The sequence below is a fragment of the Petaurus breviceps genome, unplaced genomic scaffold (assembly GCF_028583685.1).
Source record: "Petaurus breviceps papuanus isolate PSGF00001 unplaced genomic scaffold, PetGlider_PUasm1.0 98, whole genome shotgun sequence".
NCBI lineage: Eukaryota > Metazoa > Chordata > Mammalia > Diprotodontia > Petauridae > Petaurus > Petaurus breviceps.
Genome location: NW_027187460.1, coordinates 58468923 through 58486198, shown reverse-complemented (window position 1 = coordinate 58486198; position 17276 = coordinate 58468923). Strand labels below are relative to the sequence as shown.

The 17276-nt window shown below is 39.1% G+C and overlaps 1 protein-coding gene across 3 annotated transcripts in view; it reads left to right on the top strand.

Annotated features, from left to right (window-relative positions):
- The window catches only part of BAALC (BAALC binder of MAP3K1 and KLF4), a 115270-nt gene that overhangs the window by 64907 nt on the left and 33087 nt on the right, over positions 1-17276 (top strand). The window contains exon 2 of one of the 3 annotated variants that reach the window (XM_069080913.1): positions 16436-17255. The exons of the other annotated variants lie outside the window; for them this stretch is intronic. Within the exon in view, the coding sequence (XP_068937014.1) occupies positions 16436-16449 (14 nt within the window). The 3' untranslated portion in view covers positions 16450-17255. Of the gene's footprint in view, positions 1-16435; positions 17256-17276 lie in introns of those variants that run through there. 3 annotated transcript variants of the gene reach the window in all.

Genomic DNA, 17276 nt, shown 5'->3' with positions numbered 1-17276 from the left:
ACTATGTGCCAGATGTTGATTACAGAAAGTCTTTGTTAGCTATGGAGAGCTAATACAGTAGTATTAATTTGTGATATCTTTTACATAAATTATTTAATCCTCCCAGTAACCCTATGAAATAAATTGTAGAAGGATCACTACTATTGTTTTTCTGATCAGGAAACTGAAAAGCAGAAAGGTTAAATGAATTGCCCAAAGTCCTCTACCTGGTCAACAGCAAAAATGGTGCAAAAATCCAAATATTTAGGGCCCTAAGTCCTCTTTTCTCAACTATATCTTTCCTTCTCTTTCTCTGATAGAAATTCCTAACAAATTTACTTTCTCTTTATTGTACTTAAAGGAAATAGGCTACATTTGCCAGAATTGGCAAAAACCATATATTTGGGGGGGTCTATGGAGAGGGATTCCTGCTATATTCATTGAGAGGTTCTGATGTGGCTTTCCCCAAATAAATTCTCAGTGCCAATCAATAAAATATGACTGTCATAAAGGGAAGTAAGGTTTCCAAAAGGGGCCCAGGTTTCACACTTGGCTATGTTCAATCAATCAATTAGAAAGTAGTTATTATGTGCCAGACAAAAAAGAAATAGTACCTATGCCCACGGAGCTTACATTTCATTAAGGGACAAACTGCATGCAGAATCAATTCAAAATAGTTTGGTGGGGAGGGCATTAACGGGTAGGGATGATGGCTACAGAAAGCCTTATGTAAAAGGTGGTGCTTGAGTTGGTTTTGTCTGCTCTCAGTAAGAGAAAGATGAGAAATGGCACCCGTAAAGATTATTTATCTCATCTACCTGCTATGTGCAAATGAATTATGAACAAGCTATTTCACATTGGCAATGAGTTTGTTCCGCTAGTCATTTTGCTCTGTGAGGCAATCCTTCCAAAGGTTTTGGCAAGGGGAGCTCTCTCCACCTAGCAAAAGGACCCCAAGGTCCCAGTCATCACTATCAAGAAGTTTTTTTAACTTATTCTACAGCTTCTGAGGGGTAACTATGTACACACACACATACACACACACACGCTGGTAAGATCTCATCTCAACAAATATTATTATAAAGAAGCATTTTATATAAAGTCATAGCTCTTACCACAGCCTCGGGTGATAGGACTTGTAGATCTGGTTACAACTAATTGTCTCTAATTCTTAGAAGAAATGTTTTCTTTGGTCCCTGCTTATGTAACAATTATTTTCTATAACAAAGAGTGATGATGGATCAGGAGTCAAAGAAGTGGATTCAACCAGTCTCTATATAATTTTTTCCTCTTGCCATAAAGTAGCAAATTATCCAACCCCCCTTACCTGTCTTCACCTCAAAAATTGTACTGCAGATAAAAAAAATAGAGAGGCCTAAATTCAATAATTCAGTTTAGTTCAACTCAACACACATTTAGTAAATTCCTTCTATATGCAGAAAGTTAAGCTAGGAGTAAGGGAGAAATAAAGCCTAAATAAGACACAGTCCCTGCCCTCATGAAACTTATAGTCTAGTAATGGAACAAAAAAAACCCCAAACAGGTTATACTATCAACTTAATGTACCAAGAGTTAATCTGCTATTAACACATCATTTGTATATTTAAAAGATAGAAAACAAAATATCTTGTAAGGTATGATAGGGACAAGATTATTTGCAACAGAAAGAATTTAGTAAATGCCTTCTATATGCAGAAAGTTATGCTAGGAGTAAGGTAGAAATAAAGCCTAAATAAGACATAGTCCCTGCCCTCATGAAGCTTATAGTCTAGTAATGGGACAAAAAAATCCCAAACAGGTTATACTATCAACTTAATGTACCAAGAGTTAATTTACTATTAACAATAGTAATACATTATTTGTATATTTAAAAGACAGAAAACAAAATATCTTGTAAGGTCTGATGGGGACAAGATTATTTGCAACAGAAAGAAGACTTTCCAGGGGTGATCACTTTCGAAGCCTGCTATGTCCCAAGCACTGTGGTGCATGCTGGAGATACAAAGACAAAATAAGTAATCCCTGCCCTCAAGGAGCATACATTCTATAGTATGATGCTGGTGTTGGGCTTTAAAAGATCAATAGGAATTCAAAAGGCAAGATGGTCAAAGAATGACATTTTAGGCATAAGAATCTCCACAAGCAAAGACTCAGAGTTTTCTGGGGGCGATGGGAGTTCAGTTGGAGGAATGTATGATGGAGAGTCACATGTAGTGAGGTTGGAAAGGCAGGGTGATCCTGGATTTCAGAGTGCCTTGAATGTCAGGCAAAGAATTTTAAACTTGACTTTTTAGTCACTCGAGAGCCACTTAAGATTTATGAGCCCAAGAACTGCACGATCAGATTCATCATGATAAAAGCTATTCTGGTAATGTCATGAAGGATAGATTTGAAGGACAAGGGAGTAGAGGTAGGAATATCTAACAGTGCCCTATAATAATACTCCAAGAAGATGGTAATGAGAGAATTGATTATGGCATTGGTAGGTGAGAGGAGGAAATAAAAAAGAAATGTTCTATGGGGAAGAAATTGCAGACTAGATAAAATGAAAGAAACAAAGATTTGAAATAAAAGTTTCAAGCAAGACTTGGGGAATGGTTGTGCCATTGACAGTCAGAAGTAGAAGTAGATTTGGAGAGGGACATAAAAACTTTGTTTTAGACAGTTCAGGTTTGAGATATTGGTGGGACATCTAACTAGAGATGTCCTATAGTCAGTTTGGGATGCTGATCTGTAGCACAGAAGAGAGATCAGGGATGTAAAATGCAAATACCCTTGGGAAAGGCAATATATTGATTTAAATGCGCAATAAGCTATATTTAACTGATATTCCTAGAAACATCTAGACCTCCAAACACTTAACAAAACAACTATAGAGATCCAAGAAATAGAGGAAAATCATGCCTGAAGTGTGTGGAAATCCTTTCCTTCACCTTCTGAGAATTTCTTTTCAATTGTTAATTGAGCATCCAGTCTCATACATTGCAAGTCCTACAAATGAGAAATGTGGATTTTTAGCAAAATGCTTACTTCAACAAAACCTTACAATAGCAAAGTATTTTGGGGGTGTGGTGACTGATATAGCAAAATTGGTAAATGTTTTGAATTCACAAACAAGAATTCCCCAAGGCTGCTCCTCCTTTGTCAATCATCAGTCATTCAATAGTCATCAAGCATTTATTAAACACTTGCTATGTGTCAGACACATGTACTGGGAATACAAAGAAAGACAAAAACACAACCTCTGCCTTCAAGGAGCTCACATTTTAATGGATGAGTGCAAGTGTTGGATGTTATATACATGGTCAGATTTCATAATAAGGTCCATTGATTTTATTTAACTTTTTCTTGGTTAGGAGAAGGCTCATGGTGAATAGAAGGGGGTGGGGTGGGTGTAATGTTACTGGGATATAAGATCTTCCTCACCCATTAATAGACCTCAGGTGGAGTCCATTAAGGGAAGCTTGCTTAGGAGAGGCTTGCTTGTAGGAAGGCTTTCATACCTTTTGCTAATTTCTAATTAGGCACTGAGTCACTATGGTTGTAATACCTTCTGACTCTGAGAAGTGTATATATATTCTGAGTTGGTGTTTTGCTTTGGGGGCTTGCTTATGAGAAGGATCTTGTGATTCCCTGGTCAAAATTCTGAATGGCTGTACCTTCAGAGTTCCCGGCTTGCTCATATGTAAAGGCTCTCCTGATCAAGGGATGTATGTAAAGTGTATAGTTGATTCAGGCAGTCAGAGCCCTGTCTGTTGGTCTTTATTTCTCTGAAGTTCAGGGTGTTGACTTTTCCCCTGAATTAGTGAGTGTGATTAAAAAAAGTTTGTTGACCCCTTAAACAACTATCTTTCCTAATAAAGCAGATCTAGATAGCCATCCTGGGTATGCCAGTGTAGTTGCCGATACAGTGGGATATCTGATAAATTATGTGATGTAAAAACAAAAGGTATAAATAAAACCTTAAAAAAGATAAACATCTCAAGTCCATTTGACATTTATAGTCTTTTGGGTGATGTTTACATTTGTGGTTAAAGAAAGTGAAGAATTGTTAAACTTTCCTCCTGCAGACCAAAAGAATCACAAGGTGACTTAATCTGCTGTTTAACTTTCTAGTGAGCATCTTCTGCAAATTTAGAGAATTTATCTTTAATGACCATGATGTGTGAAAGGATAGTGAGTTCTCTGATAAGAGGTTGCTAATAACTCTCACTGGACCAGCATAATGTCTAAAGGGCAAGTCTGGGGCTACCCATGCAGCCCTAGACATGCAGAGCTGAAAGAGATCTTCTAAGACATCTAGACCAATTCCTCCTTGAAATCTGAATCTCTTTACAACAGTCCTGATAAGTGGCCATTCAACATCCAATAAGTTCTTTTCAACTTCTGGATCCCTGCAAGCCTTGAGGGTGTTTGCTGACCTTACACATCTTTTTTCTCATTTCCTATCCAGTATCCCTGCCTTTGCATGGTCAGTCCCTATTCTTGGAATGCACTTCCTCCTTACCTCCAACTCTTGGAATCTCTGATTTCCTTCAAGATTCAGCTCAAGTCTTTTCTGGTTCTTCTTGGCTGATTTTGCCTTTTCTCCAAAGGTACCTTGCATCTGCTTTGTATATGTCTTGTATGAATGTGTATATATATATATATATATAAACACATATATACATATAGGCATATAATACATATATGCATGTTGTTTGTGTGTAATCCAAAGCTCAAAGATCATTTGCATAAGATTCTCCTCACTGGTAGATATTGATTACTCAATTTTTGCACCTGTAGTAAGGGAAGAACTGGTGAGAACTTGAGAGGAGGGCCTAGTCTTATGGCTTTCAGGTTTGAGAGAAAAAAAGACACGTGTTACCACATTCTTTTCAGGTCCTCGAAGGGAAAGAAAGATTCTGGGAAGAAGCCAACATGTAGAGGAGCTGGCACCTTGATCATGTCCCTATCCTAGGCTTATTACACTAGAGACTTCAGGGTATTTCCCCTTGGGTGAGATCTGAGACTATCTTGGTCTGATTGAGTTATCTCATTCTCAATGGGAGAGCTCATTTACTTTGTATTGTCTGAAATATTCTTATATGTATATCTTCTCTGATTTTTCTCTTGCCTGACTTGGATATTTGTTATGTATATTCATTGTGGAACTGGCATTTGGTGGGAAGGGAATCAAGATATATCTTACGGTATTCTTTCCCCCATTAAGAAATAGCCATCAGGGCCAGTGCTCTATTCATTGCACCACCTAGCCACCCTCACTCATTCATTTTTTTTAATAAGCAATTGGGGTTAAGTAACTTGCTCAAGGTTACACGGCCAGGTGTTTCTGGGTGGGTGCTAAGTGTCTGAGCCCGGGATTCGATCTCCAGGTCGTTCTGACACTGGAGCTGGTGCTCTTACACGCTGTGCTACCTGGCCGCCCCCTCACTCATTCATTCTTGATCACAATCCACAGACAGCTGCCTAATCTAGCTTTATGGACACTATAGTTTTTCTACTTCTATTAAAAAGGGAAATAAATCAGCTGCCCATCACTTGTTTTCTGCATTGAAACAAGCATTGGGTGAGGTAAGGAAGAAATCCCAATCAAAATAACCTCTCCTAAGCATATTCCCAGATCTGTCTCCTACATTGCCCAGTCCTGTCTCCTTGTCCCTTGATCTGGCCCTCACTTTGAAGTTACCATTGATGTTGGTAACATTTTGTAGAGTGCTCCTTGTGATCCCAGTAAATCATGGCACTGAACAGACTTTTCCAACTATAGCCTAGTATAGTGTGACCTTTATGAAGAAAAGGTTGTTTAAGAACTGCTTTATATAGGGAGCTCTGACGTCTGTTGGCTGGCAGTTCCTGCTGCCTGGAGGGGAAAACAGTTGGGAAATAGAAACAGAGCAAAGAGAGAACAAGAATTCTTAGGATATTAAGAGGGTTGGAGGGCAAACTGACAGTCTTGTAATTAAACACAACATCCTGGAAAGATGCTCTAGTTTGAGATCCCCTCAGGAACTGCAGAAGACATTGAGAAAATACTGTTTGAGCGGTAGCAGCAGCAGCAGCAGCAGTAGCAGCAGCTCCTACAGATTTCCAAAATCAACTGCCTCCCTCATGGTCCTCATTTATGTAAGCAGCTCTCATTTCCCAGGACACCTCAAAGAAATCTCAGCAGAAGGAATTTTTCATGTTTGCACTTGCTTCCTTGGGTATTTCAGCAGTTTGTACTTAAAGGAAGAAAAACACCTAGCCAGAAATAAATCTCCCACTAACTTTGGCTTCCTGCTGGGAGCTGTGGCACTATCTCCAGGGTTCCTCTAGTTTTGGCAGGTCATCCTATTTACTAAGTCGCCAAGTCTCAACACATCCTAACAGTTAGAGTTGGGGAGAGGGGCAGGCTTTCCCAAGAATAGTAGCCACAGTATGCCTGAGAACTAGCTTTGGGGGAAAAAACTATCAGTACAATTTTAGAGATGCAAGGTGTCCAGGGTGGAAAAGTCATCTAGACCATAGGTATCATTGATAAAAGGCTGCTCTTTAGTGAGGTGAGTCAGAGCTCTGGGTGCATGGAAGGGTGCTAATAATAACACCCTTCATTGCCATAGCCATTCATAATAATAATAGCAATCAATCAACAAGTATTTGTTAATCATTTACTCTGTGCCAAGCACCAATCATAGGAGATAAAAAGACAAATGTGAAATAGTCCTCCCTCAAGGAGTTTCCATTCTAATAGGGGAGAAAGCTTATATAGCATGTTCATAAAGACATGCAGAATATGTACACAATAAATGCAAGGTAATATTAGGAGAGAGAATATAAGTGAAAATGAAAAGGAAAACTTGTTCAGTTGCACACTTAATAAGTAGTAGAGTCTTCCTGGCTCCATGTCCAATATTCAATCCATTACTCAAGGAATATATAAACGTAGAAGAGAATGCTCAAATTAGCCATCTTTGGGGCAACTAGGTGGCACAGTGAATACAGCGTGGGCCCTGGAGTCAGGAGGACCTGAGTTCAATCATGCCTCAGACCCTTGACACGCTTACTAGCTGTGTGACCTTGGGCAAGTCACTTAACCCAAACTGCCTTACTTCCCTCCTCCAAAAAAAAAATTAGCCATCTTTTTTCATTGATTATAACCTATTCAATATCAGTTGTTTAGAACAATTGGCCCAAATAACTGATGTTATGGAGGGGAGGGAGAAGAGCATAGATATATGATATATGAAGAACATAGATATATGATCTGACTTAAAACCAACAAAATCATAAAGCTTTTAGAGGGGTTCTTAACCTGGAGTTCATAAACTTTGTAGTTATTTTTTAAACTATTTTGATTACTGTATTTAAATATAATTGCTTTTCCTCTCCTCTTAAAAATAGTTATGCTTTGTTTATTTTAATATTCATTTAAATACTTTAAGTTCCCAATTCCCCCCATTCAGAAGGCAAGCAATATGATGATATAAATTACGCATGTGAAAGCATGTAAAACATTTCCATATTAGTCATATTTCAAAAAATAAAAATAAAAAGCAAGAAATATAAGGTAAGTTTTAAAAGTATGCTTCAATCTGCACTCAGAATTCAACATCTCTCTTTGGATGTAGATAGAATTTTTCTTTGTCCTTTAGAATTGTGTTGGATCATTCTATGGATTAGAGTAGTTAAGTCTTTTACAGTTGATCATAACAATAATATTACTATTACTGTGTACAATGCTCTCTTGATTTGACTCACTTCATTTTGCATCAGTTCACGTAAGTCTTCCAATATTTTTCTGAAACCATCCTCTTTATCATTTTTTTATAATGTAATGGTATTCTATCACAGTCATATACCAAACTTGTTCAGTCATTTCACAGTTGTTGGGTATCACCTCACTTTCTAATTTTTTGCCATCACAAAAAGAGTTGATATAAATATTTTGGCAATATAGGACTATTTCCTTTTTCTTTGATATTTTTGGGAATACTACCTAGTAATACCTACTGGTATTGCTGGGTCAAAGGGTATGCACAGTTTTATAGTCCTTTGGACTATATAATTTGGACAAATTATTCTCCCAAATGGTTTTCCTTTCCCTTTTATGCTATGTATTTTATTTTATGGACTTGTAAACATTAATCTATGAAGGGGTCCCTAGGTTCCACCAGACTGCCAAAGGGATCCATGACACAAAAGACTTAAGGACTCTTGCTTTAGAGTATTGTAGTAAAATGCAAATAAATATATCATCCACCCAATTCACAGCTTGTTGTGAGGTAAGTTCTCTGCTATATAAAGTATGAATTCTTATGGATTATGGCCCAAACTAAACTGGAATGGCCTCAAAGACAGAAATGCTATAAGGGAACAAGAAGATGAAAAGTAACTATAGAAGCTTATTGATTCACACAAATAGGTGTGCTTGAGTGTAAAGAGAAAGTAAGCCAGGCCAGGGAAAAGAACTGATGGTAAAGAAAGAAGGAGAAAGGGGTGGCTAGATGGTGCAGTGAGTGAGCACTGGCCCTGGAGTCAAGAGGATCTGAGTTCAAATTTGACCTCAGACACTTAACACAAAAAAACTAGCCATGTGATCTTGGGCAACTCGCTTAACCCCAGGTGCGAAGAAGAAGAAGAAGAAGAAGAAGAAGAAGAAGAAGAAGAAGAAGAAGAAGAAGAAGAAGAAGAAGAAGAAGAAGAAGAAGAAGAAGAAGAAGAAGAAGAAGGAGAAGAAGAAGAAGAAGAAGAAGAAGAAGGAGAAGAAGGAGGAGGAGGAGAAGAAGGAGAAGGAGAAAAAGAAGAAGAAACAGAAGACAGGGAAGGAGGAGGTGGAGGAAGAGAAGAAGAAGAAGACGAGAGGAGGAGCAGAAGGAGAAAAAAGAAGGAGGAGGAGGAGGACGAGGACGAGGAGAAGAAAAAGGGGAAGCAGGAGAAGGAGAAGTAGCAGTAGTAGAAAGGAGAAGGAGGAGGAGGAGGAGGAAGAGGAAGAGAGGGAAGAGGAAGAAGAAGAGGAAGAGGAAAAAGACAGTAATAGTGCTAAGTGTAAGTGATAAGGTAATAGTGTAAAAACCATCAGGCAGGTGAAGAAGGAAAAGTTGGCAGATGAGAAAGATGGACAAAAAAATGAATTGGAGTTAGACATTGAGAAGGAGTTGGAAGGAAGAGGAGAGAAGGAACAAGTCAGAAGGATGGGCCTCCCAAAGCATGAGGACGTGCCTCTGATCATTACTTGCCTGAGGTTACACAATAAACACAACCAGTGCTAGAACCCAGGTATCCTGATGCTCAGCCGAATCCTATGCACATTAAATGTGCTTAGATAGAGCCCCACTGATAAATTTTTATGCATATAAGGCATGCAGTTTATAATAATTAGCACAAAGAATGCTCTTGCCAAGAAAAATTGACAGGAGAGTGAATCTGGATCATTTTTGAAAGCTTTGAGGAAGGATTGTTTTTGTAGATAAGATCTGAGGCAAGTAAGGAAAAGTGCTCAGTAAAGGCTAATTAGGAAACTATGTGAGGAGATGAAAAAGTACATCTTTTAATTATAGTACCTAACATAATGGTTCACATGAAGTAGGCATTTAAAGGTTTATTGAATGAATGCACTACATTTTCAGTAGTCATTTAGTCAATTAACATTTTATAGCACCTACTATGTGCTAGGTAGTGCTGCTAAGTGCTAGAGATACAAAGAAATTAATCAACAAACATTTATTAAGTGCCTACTATGTGTTAGGCACTGTGATAAGTGCTGGGGATACAGAAAGAGGCAAAAGATAGTCCCTGCCTTCAAGGAGCTAATGGTGGAGACAGTATGCAAGCAACTATATGGAAAACAAGCTATATAGAGAGTAAATAGGAAATAATCAATGGGGAATACATTGAATTAAGAGGGATTGAGGAAGGCTTCCAGTAAAAGATAGGATTTTAGTTGGGACTTAAAGGAAGCCAGGGAGGTCAGTAGGTGGAGTGGAGGAGAGAGAGTGTTACAAGCATGGGAGATTTCTAGAGAAAACACCCAGAGTTGAGAGATGTACTATATTTTTCATGGAATAGCCAGAAGGCCAGTGTCACTGGATCAGGAAGTATTTGCTATCAAGTAATGTCTAAGATGATTGGAAAGGTAGGAGGGGGCTAGGTTATGAAGGACTTTGAATGCCAAACAGAGGATTTTGTGTTTGATCCTGGGCATAATGGAGAGCCACAAGAGTTTATTGAGTAGGAAAGGTGACATGATCAGAACTGCACTTCAGGAAAATCACTTTAGTGGTTGAATAAAGGATGGATTGGAGTGGGGATAGACTTGAAGCAGGAGGGACCAGCAGGCTACTGTAATACTTCAGTTGTGAGGTGAGGGCCTGCATTAGAGAGGGTACAACATCAGATGAGAGAAGGGACATTATTTGAAAAACATTGCAAAGATGAAATTGGCAGGTTTTGACAACAAATTGGATGCTAAGAATGAGAGATAGTAAGATATCCAAGATGACTCCTACGTTGTAAGCCTGAGAGACTGGGAAGATCTTGTTGCCCTCTGCAGCAAGAGGGAAGGTAGGAGGTGGGGAAGAATTTAGGGGAAAGATAATGAATTCTATTTTGGGCTTATTGAGTTTAAGATGTCTCCTGGACATTCAGTTTAAGATGTCTGTGAGATTGGAGGTCAGCAGAAAGTTTGGGGAAGGATAGGTAGAATTGAGAATTATCAGCATAGAGATAGGTAGTAATTAAATCCACGGCAGCTAATCCAATGGTCAAAAGAAGTAGTAAAGAGGAAGAAGAAAAGAAAGCCCAGGACTTAAACCCAAGGGATATTTATGGTTAGAGTGTGTGATCTGGAAGAAGATCCAGCAAAAGAGACAGAGATAAGGAGGTCAGATAGGTAGAATTAGAACCAGGAGAGAATGTTATCCTGAAAACCTAGAGATAAGAGAATATCAAGGAGGGGAGAGTGACAGTATCAAAGGCAGCAGAGAGGTCAAGGTTAAGGAGGACTGAGAAAAGCCCACAAGGAGATCATAAGTAATTTTTGAGGGAGCAGTTCCAATGGAATGATAAGGTCAGGAGCCTAATTATAAAGAATTAAGAAAAGAGTGAAAAGGAAGAAAGTGGAGGTACCTATTTTAGATGGCCTTTTAGAGGAGTTTGGCTAAAAAGTGTGGAAGAGATATGGGATGATAGTGGAGATGGAAAGATCAAGTGAGAGTTTTCTCAGGATAGGGAAGATATGGGTATGTTTGTAGTCGGTAGGGAATTGGCCAGTACAGATGGAGAAAATGAAAATAGGTGAAAGAGTGGGGAATAGTAGAAGATGCAATCTGTTGAAAGAGACAGGATGGAATGTGATTGATTGAATTAGTAGAGGGTTTAGCCTTGGTAAATAGTAAGGCCACTTCCAAAGAATCAGAAATTTAGGGGATGCTCATCAACTAGGAAATAGAAGAACAAGTTGTGGTGTGATTGTGATAGAATGCTAAGGAGTATATGTACTATAAAGAATGATCAGGAGGATAGTTTCAAAAAAACCTGAGAAGACCTATATGAACTGATGCAAAGGGAAGTGAGCAGAACCAGAGGATATCATTGTATACAGTAACAGCAATATCATAATGGTGAGCAACCTGTAAAGACTTAACTAATCTGATCAATACAATGATCCAAGATAATTCTGAATAAATCATGATAGAAAATGCTATCCACCTCCAGAAAGAGAAACAATGAACAATGAGTGCAAACTGAAGTATAATTTCCTCACTTTCTTTTTCTTGATTTTTTTGGGGGGCATTGCTAGTATAGAAATGTGTTTTGCGTGATTTCCTATGTATAATTGATATATTGCTTTCCTAATCAGTGGGTGGGGGAGAGATTGGAGGGAGAGAGAAAATTTGGAACTCAAAATCTTTTTTAATTTTAAAGTGAATAATAAAAATTTACAAATAAAACAAAGTGTAAGGCTACTTGTAACAATGAGGCTATCATGTGAGAGAGGGGTAAAGAAGAGATTGGCAGAAGGCATCAGTAATAGGAGATAAAGAAGAGGGGAGGAAGAGGGAGCTCACAGCAAATGGTTTCAAAATTTTATATAAAATATGAAGCAATGTTCTCAGCTAAAAGAGTAGAAGGATGAGGAACCATGAGAGGTTTGAGGAGGAATGAAAAGGTTGGAAGAGCTGCTGTGTAAGATAGTGAGTTGATAATGGAGGCATAGTAGGATTGCCTAGCAGAAGTGAATACCCAGTTGAGTTTGTGTTACACAAATGTGTAATAGACAATTCAGAATGGTGATGTGATTTTCTCCATTGTCATTCAGCAATATATGTGTAGAAGTGAAGGCAGCAAATGATGGGAGTGATTAAACCCTAATGCTTAGTTGGACATAATTGTCAATATTATAAGGGGGTTAGGCATTCAAGTTAGGAGAACAGTGTAAAGTTGAATTGATTCACCAAGGGGTTAATATGGAGAAAAGAGGAAAGAATGGCTAGTGCAATAGAGACAACTTGAGAGAGAACTGAGGAGTCAAGGGATTGGAGGTCGTGGTGCAGATAAAAAAAGTGGGGTTTTGTAAGAGAAGGCAGAGGGAGAGATGAAAAGCCAAAAGATTGTGGTTAGTTAAGGGGAATTCAGACTTCTTGCATTCAGAGGTAGTATATTTATGGTGATGGCAAAATTGAAGACATAGCCATCTTTATATGTATGTGAAGTGGGATGGAGGAATAGGTCATGGGAGGTGAATAGGTTGAAGAACTGATTATTAGGGTGTTTGAAGGAGAGTCATTCATTGTATCTGCTGAAGTCCCCTGGTATGAAGGCAGGAGTTAAGTTGAAGAGAATGTGAGCCAGGTAGCAAACTCATTGAGGGGGGAGAGGACATAGGGTCTATGGACAACAACTACTGGGATTTTGATTGGGTAGTAGATATGAATAGCATGAACTTCAAAGGAAGAGAGGTTATTGAGTTAGGTGAAAGACAGCCCCTGCTCTCAAGGAGCTCCTAGTTTAGTGTAGGAGACAACATACAAACAGTTATGCACAGAAAGGCTTTATTCAGAATAAATTGAAAATAATTAAAAGAGGGAAAGTACTAGAGTTAAGAGGTAATCTCATTTTTTCCATAACTGATTTTTTGGATCAAGAATTTGGAGTCTGGAGGATGGGGTGGGTAGTAGAAAGAATACAGTATTTTTAATCAGAACACCTGAGTTCAAACCTTAACCCTGCTAACTCACTGCCTATGTGACTTTGGACAAGTTACAACACCAATCTGGAGATCAATTTCCTCAACTTCAAAAAGGTTTAGGGGGGCGGCCAGGTAGCACAGTGAGTAAGAGCACTGGCTCCAGTGTCGGGATGACCTGGGGAATCGAATCCCAGGCTCAGACACTTAGCACCCACCCAGAAACACCTGGCTTTGTAACCTTGAGCAAGTTACTTAACCCCAGTTGCTTAGGGGCGGCCAGGTGGCTCAGCGAGTAAGAACACACTGGCTCCAGTGTCGGGATAACCTGGGGATCAAATCTGGGCTCAGATACTTAGCACCACACCCAGAAATAACTGGCCGTGTAACCTTGAGCAAGTTACTTAACACTGATTGCTTTAAAAAAATAAAAAAGGTTTAGGGGAGAGTGATAGTTAGGTCAAGACCTATGCACTATGTGCCAGGCATTATACTTAGTGCTGGGAATAGAGATATAAGCAGAAAGAAAGACAAGTCCCTGCCCTCAAGGAGGTTATAGTCTTATTGGGGAAAAGCAATAAATAAAAAGAAAGCTGAAAAGCTGGGGATGGGGGCAGAGAATAAAGGTACCCAGCTGCGAACATGGCAGAGAAGCCCTGAGTAAAGCCTAGAGAGGAATGAAGACATGGCTACTTGGGGCATCCTCCTTACATTGGAAGTTCTAAGAGGAACCAGCCAATTAAAGGGAGAAGCCAAAGGGTTAACATAGCCCTTCCTGGCTTGGTCTCAGTAGCTACTTTCGTCAGGTTTCCACACACCCCAATTTCCTTTTTTTCAAGCTATGTGCCACATGGTAGATGTTTTCATTGTAGATATTTTGTTGTTGGTGGTGGGTTTTTTTTTTTTTACTATGAATGTCCATGATTCAAGAATAGGAATCTTTTCCTTAATTAAGTTTGTCTTTGGGAAAATTTGTGTCATTTTTTGCCAGATGCCCTCTGGATCGAAGCATGTAGATCTTAGATGCTATTTGACTACAGACAGAGTTGTCCTTGAAATCTTTGGAATCTGGCCAATTTTGTCTCTTTACACCCTGCAGGCCCCCTCTGATTTTGTGTAATAGTTTCCTATGAGGGTCTGCCACATTCCAATTGACTGCCTGCCAAATTTTTTTTGTGAAGATAGTAAGACAGAAAAAATGCCAGCAGCAAGGAGAGATTTTTCTGTCCTATGTAATTAATTCTGCAGGATGAAGAGTCAAGGTTTCAGTAGGTGGCAGTGTGACAGCAGAGTATTAACACAGAACATTATTCCCATAGCATTACCCTCGCCATATGTCCTAGTCCAAGTCTGAACAATCTAGAGGGACAGAGTGTGATGAGTCTCCTCCTGTGGGAGCCTAGAATATATACCCCAAATAAATAGTTAATATTTTACATTCAAGACTGTTCAGTTTTCTATCTAATGGAATCATAGCCATGCAATTCCTGATGACTTTGGACAGATGATCAAGGATTTTCATCACTTACTGAAACCAGGTGCTGGGGTGAGGATGGCATGACCCTTGTGGCTGTCTACCACATGTCTCCCAGCTGCTGTTTTGGTTTTCTGTGGTTCCTTTGTGGGGCAAAGAGGGAGGTCTGGGAACCAGACAGCTTCCTCAACAACTAGAAGTCTCTGCTTTTTGGAAAGAAGTCACTTGTTTAAATTCATTAGCAAGTAGAATATGCATCTGTTCTTTTTCTTTTGGCTAAGTCTGTGATTTGGCTTGTCTATTATATGGAATGCGAATGCAGTGAAGTATGTCAAGAAGACATGCCCAAGGGGCAAGCAAATGGCTTGTGATTTTTCATTATGATGTTCACTGTGGAGAAAATAGAATGAAGTTTTCTTCAATCCCCAGAAATTGGCACTGGGCCATTGATTTTTGCCATGCCTACACCCTAAACCTCCAGAATTACTCTATCCTTTCTCAACAGAGGTTTTGACCCTCTTGATGGGAGCCTAGAAGATCTACCAAGATTTTCCTAGAAGATTGGGACCGGGGCCGAAATCATTCCCACTATTTGTTGGGTCAAGATTATCCATCTAGAAGTGGAACTATGAAATCAGGAAAATAAGTCTTTGCTGCAATCTCTCTTCCCCTCCCAGTGGTTTTCTACTTCTTTACCAACTCCAAAACTGTGTCTGTGTTTCCTGTTAGCCAGTTGCTGACTGACTTTGGGAACCTTGTCATTTGCCTCTAACTCTTTCCTCAGGTGGGTACCCATGCCCCTAGATTGCCCACAGTCCCCATCTATGGGACTAACTAGGTCCTCCCTCTGTTGCCCTTTGCTTTGGACCAATCTCCTCCCCTCTATTAGACTTCACTGTTTTTTTCTCCTTTTTGCTAAAGAAGGCTCTTCTCAATAGTAATTAGGAAAGGGTCTGAGAAATTATTTTGGACTAAAGTGTTAATAGACTGATAAGCTTCCTTCAGGCTATTCGTATTTTTATAGCAGATAATAAAGGAATGATAGAATCTGAAATGTTGATGTTGAGGACTTGGAGCACCTTTAGGAACCTCAAGGAGATGTTATAGAAATATTCAAGTCTCAGATTAGATCACTGAGGCCCTTCTGACTCTTAGATTTCTAGTATTTCATGATTAGTCTAGAGCATAGGTTCTTAACCTGGAATCCTTTAGTTTGTTTTAAACTTTTTGATAGCTATAGCTTAATATAATTATCACCACATCACCAGAGTTAGGGGTACAGTGCCTTCCCAATCTGGAAAATCCATGTAAAATTTTTTGGCCTTCCCTTCATGTCAGAGAAGAAATATGAATTATTATAGTATTAAAAGTTAAAATATATTTGTTATTATACAATACAATACATATATTTTATGCTTTTCTGGGTTTCTAAACTTTTTCTGTGTCATCTGTTGGCATTCATATGTCTTTTGTGGCTTCCACAGAATTCCCCAAAAGTTCCCATTTAATTTCTTATTCTGACTTGTGATATATTGAAATTGTGATGGGGAAAATTGCAATGTGGAAGGGATAACTGTAATTGGTTTTTGAAAATAATCCTGTGTTTTATTTTGTGCATTTAAAAACTTTCTTCTGAGGAAGAATCCATAGGTTTCAGCATACTGTTAAAGGGGTCCATAACATGAAAAAAGTTAGAAACTGCTGGTCTAAAGGCAACCTCTGTTAGGTGGTGGATCCTAGTTACAGAGTGTGGATTACAAAGTGACTCCCTTGGGTCATTTTAGTCCAGAGATCATCATCTTTTCTGATTGTTGCAGATGCAGAATCCTAGGATTGGAGAATTTGAGAACAGGAAGGGACCTTCCCTCAGAGGACATCTAGCCCAAACCATACATGAAAGGAATCCCACTGGACATTTCCAAGAAATGGCTATCCATATCCAACTGCTGCCTGAGGACCTCTGATGAAGGGGAGAGCCACGCCCCCTCCCCAAACCCACTCCCCATCCCAAAGCAGCTGAATGCTCTGTTGCGCAGCTCAAATTGTTAGGAAATTCTTCCTGATATCAAGCCTTAACCTGGCCTCTTAGTAACTTCTTCCCATCACTCTGGTTCTGCTCTCTGGGGCCAAACAGAACAAATCTAATCCCTCCTTCACATGACAACCCTTCAAATACTTGAAGACAGCTGCTGCGTCCCATCCTCCCTCAGTCTCTAGTCTTCTCTTCTATAGGCTAAACATCCCCCGCCCCCGCCCAGCCGTTCCTTAAGTAGATCAGCATAAAACATGAACTCAAGGCCCTGCACTGTTCTGATTGCCTTCCTCAGGACTCTTTCCAACTTATTAATGTCTTTCCTACTCCTTTTAAATACCTAATTGCTAGCGCACCTGACATCCAGAGCCTTCTCTCTGAAATGCATGCCAGGATGCTATGCAGTCTATATTTTCACATACATGTACAAATATGACCTCATTTTATGCTATCATTGTGTTTTTGAAAGTTGCATATCATCAATATTGAATATGAATATTTTTTCATTGAAATCACACATCTGAACAAAATATATACTATATATACATATGTATGTCTACACACACATACTCACATATATACTAGAAGATCTCTTAGAGCTGGGCAGTTTTTTCACCTTTGAAGTC